Source organism: Nematolebias whitei, chromosome 10, assembly GCF_014905685.2.
Source record: "Nematolebias whitei isolate Nwh7 chromosome 10, NemWhi1, whole genome shotgun sequence".
Lineage (NCBI taxonomy): Eukaryota > Metazoa > Chordata > Actinopteri > Cyprinodontiformes > Rivulidae > Nematolebias > Nematolebias whitei.
In genome coordinates, this window is record NC_056507.1 from 13,501,135 (window position 1) to 13,508,900 (window position 7,766).

The following is a 7,766-nucleotide window of genomic DNA, read 5'->3' on the forward strand; positions in this document are numbered from 1 at the left end:
ATATAGAAATTTAGCTAAAATCCCAGTGAGTAATTTCAGATAAATCCTTCAGCATTACCAGGAAAATCAAAGTTCTGACACAAACTAAAATCTCCCTGCTAACACATTTATGTTCTTTTGCAACATTTATATGTGAATATAAAAATAAACCCCGAGGATGAGGACAAGCCCAGCGGACATGAAAGAAAATAGATCATTTTTAATGAAACAAGATGACATCAACCAGAAACTGGTGAAACTCTTCCTCTTCTGAGCAGCATTAACGTTTTCCAGAAACATGCTATTTTTCTATATCAAATCATTTTGTTTTCTCGTGACATTTTATTTATGAATAGCATTTAAAACATCTGCTGTAAACCAAAATGCTCCACAATTTAAAAAGAAAAAAAAACACAAAAAGTACTTCTATGTACTTATTAGTGCCTGTTTTGTTGTCACTTTATTGGGGACTGCCTAGTATAAGGCAGGCATCTATTATTATCCACCTGACAAGGATTTCTTAACTTTATATCTTACTCTTACATCAACTTTAACGAGGCCTGAACCGCAACGTGTACCCCCTCAAATGTTATATCAAAACGACCAGCTCGTCACCGTGATGTGTGCTATTACTTTTATTGGCGTTTCACGTTACCACGACGATGTAATTTGCAAACAAAGACAAATGTTCCCCATCACATACTGAATCCAAATCAAAAATCCAAGATGGTCACCATAGCTTAAATAAAAAAATAACTATAACTCACTGATTTTTTTTTTTTTTTTGCGTATTAAGCTGAAATTTGATATTATGGTAGCTGAGAGTGAACCTCGACACATAGTACTGTCAAATAAAAAAATTTAAATGGCCGCAGAGTCACAGTCCCCATCAAAGTTTCTCCAGGAGCTTTCTAGTTCTTGTGTATTACACTTTATGATTTTATATGTTCATGTGTCATACAAGTTAATATTTAGTTGTAAAGTAATTCTTGACCAGCTTTTGTGGGGAGAGTTTCATGCACAGTGTGGATAAATCTGACCTTCTCTTGCAGGAAATTGAAGACTTCAGCTTTGTGACCCAGTTGGCCGGCCTCACTGACCACCTGTCTGTAGCCATGCGCCTGGCTGTTTCCACCGGAGAAGAGGAGCCTTAGATCGACCGCCTGAGCTTTCATCTCGAAATACTGCCATGGCGGAGCGAACGGGAAGAAGACAAGACCTTACGAGTTTACAGATACAGAGCAGCGTGAAGAAATGATTGAGGGGACGGCAAGTAGACGGATGAATCAGTGGGAGAGCGTTCAGAGAAGTGGAGAAGAAAAAGGAAGAGTGAAAGACTCTGACAGGGAGAGATAAGCTGGGGAATTCAGATTAGGAAGTCTGAGATATTCATCTTCCTGGGTAAATGACCCACACAAACACACTCTAAATACTGCATCAGCCACAAGAGAGTGGCTCTTAGACTGTTGGGCATCGCCTGGCCGCTCCTCCGGCACTCCCTGCAGAACTGAATCAGAGGGTTTGACTTTGAGTGGTGTTTCATGTAGCCAGTACACACATTCCTTTGATCGGATCTGCTTTAGTTGTAGTTTAAATATAATCTTTTTTAAAGACTCCAACTTCAGGGACGGTCAGATGCTCGTTGTTTAGCGTATAAAAGGAAAATGTAAGTGAAGCGAAGCTGCTGACCAGCCTTTACACTGACCATCTGTGTCCTTGTGTCGTGCTTCTTTCCTATTAGTCAGTTTCACTGTCAGTCATTCACGTGGCTGCCCTCACGCCATTCCCAGGAGCCTCAACAAGTGTCTTTTTTTGCTTTAAAAAAAAAAAGAAGAGTCTTTCTAAATAAAATTTAAAAAAACTATTTCTATTGTTGACACACCACTTTTTATAGAAACTTTAAATGCCTGTTTAATATAAGATGCTATGTTTCTAAAGAGAGATTGTATTAAGGGACCAGAAATCAGAGGAAACAGCTGCTTGTTGGATGCAATGTGATGCTTTTAGCATGTTCTTCAGCCATGACTGATAACAATTAGACGATCCTTTTTGATATAGCTTTCCTGATGCATGATGGGAAATGGTTTACGACGCTAATATAGCGGCTTGATTCCGGCTGTTTAGAGATTTGGGTTCCTCGTGGAGCTTTTTGCCCTGAAACACGCAACTGTGTATTTGGCATTCGTGCATGTGCGACAAACAAAACTGTATGTGCAGGAACATACGGATTTAGGTAACACAAGCACACAGCCACACACATTTTCTACAGGGGAGTTTCAGGGAATGGGGGAAACCTATATTGGCGACCATATTCATGATGTGGCGTTTTGTAAGACGGTCTGTTGACACGGTGTCAGGGTCAGTATTTACTCTGAATGCAGCACGGGCTTCAACCACGTTGCGACACGCACGGAAAACAAGATTTTAAAGACCTGCAGGGTGACACAAAAAATGCCAGGTTGAAAACAATGACCTTGCCCATTAAAAAATACAAATCCTCTGCCCTAAATACACAATCAGGTTTGAAAAGCAGATAAACTGTTTAGACTGTTCAAACTGGGAACGGAAGACTTATCTGTGAAATTTGGTATTTTAGAAAGATTGACTAGAAAATGGCAGAATAAATCAGATCAATGACAGTCTAAAGATTTAACAATATTAAATATACATGTGTATTTCTTCTTTTAAATTGAAAATAGCATTTTTTGAATAACACATACCACCTGCTGACTGTCATGCCAAAGTTTTAGGCTCAAATAATGTTATGCTGAGTTACAGCCTTTTAAAAAAAACCTGTGCAATGTCAGGCGATGATACAATATCTTGCATCGTGCTTGGAGTACACATTGTGAATGACTGTCAGCTACTACCATGCCAAATTTTAGCTCAATTTCTGCAAAATTCAATAATCAGTATTGGTTGCTTAGCCGTGGCAGCCGTTTTGAATTGTGTTGACTCCAAAGTGTATTTATTTACACGTCCAATAGTTAATCTAATAGTTTCATTAAAATCGGTCCAGTTAGCATGCTTGTACTATTCTGGGCAATTTCCTTTAGGGTTTGCAGATGTTTAGAAAAAATGTGCATCCCAACCATTAAAAGCACTTCGCTGACACAAGAGTGAGTGTAAAGCGTAAACAACACTGTGCTGCCCACAAAGAAGCCTGTCTTTAAATGGAATTGCTTCTCTCAGACATGGTCAACGCAAACTAATTAAATCTGCCTAATTGATCAATTAACCAATCAGTTGGTCCACCTGAAACTATTGAACAATTTTAACTCTCAGCTAAAAAAATCATATTATGGAACAGCCTTCTTGGCAGACATCTGTAATTTTGTAGGAGCTAACAAGTTGGATTTGTTCTTAGAGAGCATCAGATTTGGTCACATGTTAATAAACAATAGTTTAATATTTTGGGAAGCCATGTATTGTGTCCAGGTTCTCATCAGTCTGTATTTTTGTTTCAGATGCATCTGTAAAACCATCTTTAAAGCTTGTCTTTCTAACTAAAATGTGCGCAACAGGAAGAGTTTTTTAGACGCTGTGTGTTTTGCACGGTCTGCACAGTGAGCAGTGTTTACAGTGTTTATTTTCTAACAATCCACCCAATGGTTTAGGCGTGAAGAGTCACTTTCAACACGACGCAGCTCATGTTGTTGACTTTTCCAGTCGAAATGTGTGTGACATAAAGTGATATGTTACGCTTGAGTTGAACACGCCAGCTGTTGTATGTTCTTTTTTTAACACACGGGGTCATCTGGCAGCTTGGTCACGCTCTGTCTCTTCATGACTCACATATTCTAATAATTGTGACTCACATACGTTTGTATCTGTGCTTCACCGTGTCTATCTTTTTACTTTATGAATCACTGCTTGTGTTTAGGGGGAACAAAGTGGATCAACTTTTAAAGTATTTGTGGAAAAACTTGTGTAAATACACCACAGTGACTGACAAGGTGCCACAATGTCTGAGAAATGTTTTAAATCTGCAGGTAAACATGATATCACAATCCTAATTTAGTGCATTTAATTAATAACTCAAACTTTTCAGCTGTTCTGTATGTTCCATAAAATCTGAAAAATGCTGATTGTTTAGGTCAGTGGTTCCCAACCCTAGTCCTTGAGGAACGCCATCCTGTATGTTTTAGTTGTTTCCCTGCTCCAACACACCTGATTCAATGATTTAATTACTTTCTCATGTTCTGCAGAAGCCTGTAAATCACCCATTTATTAAAGAGCAGAAAAACAACTACCGGTAAAACATGCAGGATGGTGTTCCTCAAGAACCAGAGTTGAGAACCCCTGGTTTATGTAACAAGACTCGACGTGATATGTTTGAATGGAGATGGTCATAATTTTATTCATGTGATTAACATATATTTTGTGAATTGTTTATAGATTCAAGTAAAATCAAATGAACTGCATAGCTTTAACTTTGGTACAGAAAGACTGTGTGATGGGATCATGACGTTTCAGTCAACGTTTCAGTGATCCACGTTCAATTAAATCTAAAAAATAAATATAATGGTAGAGAGCAACAAACCTGAAGCCAGAATCATAAAAGTTTTTTCAATTTAGCCTTTGAACAAATTAAATGATTTGTCGTAAGTTATAATTTTATTTCTGTCTCTTGATGAGCAGGTCTCCTTCCTAACCCAAACACCACTCTGGACCTTTGAGCAAGGCACTTAACCCCCACCATCTGCTCTCAAACAGGTCTCTCTTGAAAATGAGTCCTCGTATCTCAATGGGACTACCTGTATAAATAAAAGTTAAATAAAAATAAATGAAGTTTGCTGTGGCAGCTCTCTTAAATTAAATATATTTTAAAAGTTAATTAGTTGTAGAAGTGCATCCAATGATTATTTTCTGAGTGAGATTCATGAGATATTGCTGCTTTGCCTTTGGTGACGGGCGATAATGAAAAGTAGTCAGCGTTGCCAAACGTTTTCAACAAAAACCGCAAAAGTGTGACAAGAAAATTTCCTAAATGTTGCCAAAGAAACTTAAAAGTTTCATTTGACGTTTGCTGTTTTATTTTCCTTATTTCATTTTAAGAATCATTATTACTGGTGGCATAAAGAACGAGTCGTTTCTTAAGGTGTGTTCTCAGGTTGGATTTGCTTGATAATTAAATTAATCTTTGGCTAAAACAATGTCTTAAATATTTAAATCTATAGTTTTCTCTAAACTGAAATGGACGCAAGTTCAAATTACATAACATTGTTGCAACAATTGCTTCATTAATGCAGAAATTCCAACTGTGGACAAGTTTATTTTCATGATAAAGAAATAAGATGTAAAGGATTAGATCGTCTGCATATATGAATAAAATCACCGCCGTTTGGTTTAAGCTCATCTAAATGAAACCTGCTTTGTACACAATGTTAAGTAACTGACCATAGATCTGCCAACAATGATCAAATGACACCACTGATGCTCGTTGCTTCTCGAATCAACCTAAAACCTCAACCTTTTGACCTTTAGACGTCGAGCGTTTCAGTAAAAAAAATCCAGCCAGAGTAGCTTCTGACGCATCTCGTTTTCCGTGTGGCACCGTTGCAAACGACAATCAAGCAACTAGATTTAGCCAGCCGTAACCTCTGAGTCTCCCAGGTTTTATAGCGGAGCCATCTGAGAAGCAACAACACAAACAGGATGATCCAAGCCATGTCAGAACCAACAGTCGGAACATTTAAGAACCCAGCGGTGCTAGAAGATGACCAACACAAAAGATCATACAGGCTATGAGAAACACTTGCACCTAAACTACGATTTATTGGTTTGTTTTTTGCTTTTGGTGTCGAAATAAACAAAGCTGTGGATACGTTTCTGACTGTATAACTGAAAAAAGTTGATTTTTCAAAACCAAACTGTCCCTTTTTGTGTCCGATGTAGGATAAAGTTGTTCAGCAGTTAGTTTGGGAGTCCAGCTCTGAGCTTGCGTAGCTGCATGTACGGTAATAACGCTTCAGGCTTGTAGTCGCAATAGAAGTGATGCCTCACTTTGCTATCCTTTCCCGCTTTGATTTTATATAATTTCATGTTTTTTTTGTTTTTTTTTGTCTTTGGTGGGGACTGTTTATTTAAAGGACTTGGTCTCTGTAATTTGACTAAGGGGTTAGTTGTTTTTCTCTTTCTAAGCGTCTTTAACAAACTGCTTATTTTGTTCTGCTTTTTCTAAGAAAAAAAATATTAATTTCTCGCTATATTTGTGTCCTGTGTCATTTTTGACGCCCTTTTCTGAGCTGCAGCCAAAGAACATGTGGATTCTATGAAAATCAGCCGTCAAGTTAATGCAACAACAAACTGGTTAACGTGGTTGTCCACAAGTTCTGTATGAGGGAAAGGGCAACACTGAAGCTGTGTGCTGATTTATTTTTATTTCCTCTTTATGTTCCAGTGTCATCATCTAAAAATATCACTTGTCGAATGCAGACCAGAGGAACCGTTTCTAGATATCTAAAAAAGGAAATATTTTCGGGGTCTTTTTTAAAGGTCATAACATAAAGAAGTGAAAGAAGCACGTAGGAGTGGTTCTGCTTTTGATGAACTTGGGACACATCTAGCTGTTTAAATTTACATACTGTGTAACACCCCCCCCCCCCCCCCCACACACACACACACACACACACACACACACACAGAAACTGAAACTTAAGTCGTATCGGTCAACTGTGACAAAACTGTTCAGCTGAAAACATGCTGAAGGATTGATTTTCAAATTGGTTATTAATTAATTATTAAACTGTAGCAAATTCTTATGTACTGTAAGATTTCATCGACTCTGCAGCTAATATTTATATTTATTATTTATAAAATATCTTGTCATTTATATATATATTTTTTCGGTGTATTACTTGATTTTATCTTGTGAGTTTATTGTTTATAATTCTGTACAACACTTTGAGCTGCTTTTAGTATTTATACATAAAATTGGTTGATTGATTGATTGATTGATTGATTGATTGATTGATTGATTGATTGGTTGATTGATTGATTGGTTGATTGATTGATTGAAATATACAGATGTTAAAAATATTGACATAATTTAAAAAAACTGAAAGTAGCATTCCTTAAAGGAATTAATATCGCCCACAGCTTTGCGTGCAAAAGTTTGCAACAAAGATGTTGCATGTTAGCACTCAGGGTATGTGTTAAGGATCAGTCTCAGCTACTACCACACTGCACTATTCATTAAGATACTTTTTTATTTTCTTTATTTTTAATTACACTGTTAAAAAAAAGGATTGTTTTTGATCCTATGAATGTTTTACACAACATGCAAACTTAAATCTCTAAATCATTAAATCACTAAAATTCTGATCAGCATGTTGGCCTCGGTTTTTCAAGTTTCAGAAGATTTCGCTTCAAAACATGGCCTTTATGTTTCTTCATGTAAACATATGAAAGTCTTGTTCAGTTCAAATAACTTGCCTATTAAAGGTTGAGTTTCACATAAATTAAATTAAATAAAAGTCGCGTTTCAATTTGAAATGAACTCTTTGTAGAAAGTTTAAAAATCCTGCTGCAGGTTTGAGAGATTTGGCTTTTCTAAATGCCAAAATGCATTTTACACACTAACACAAGAAAAATATTTAATTATAGGGATAGCCTTGTTAAGATGCTAAATTTGTTCAGTCATTTTGTTTAAAACAACAAATCTGACTATATGAGTAATATCTTTGTTCATTATTTGGAATTTCTTTAGAATTTCTTTTTCATATAAACACAGAAGTTCTGGTTTTTTTTTACTAAAATCTCCCTTTTTTGTTCACATTAATCAT

The 7,766-nt window shown here is 36.6% G+C and overlaps 1 protein-coding gene across 1 annotated transcript in view; it reads left to right on the forward strand.

Annotated features, from left to right (window-relative positions):
- Window positions 1-1,435, forward strand: part of smpd3 (sphingomyelin phosphodiesterase 3) — a 37,695-nt gene extending 36,260 nt beyond the window's left edge. The window contains exon 9 of the mRNA XM_037682661.1: window positions 1,032-1,435. Within this exon, the coding sequence (XP_037538589.1) occupies window positions 1,032-1,133 (102 nt within the window). The 3' untranslated portion in view covers window positions 1,134-1,435. The remainder of the gene's footprint in view (window positions 1-1,031) is intronic.
- Window positions 1,436-7,766: the final 6,331 nt, after the last annotated feature.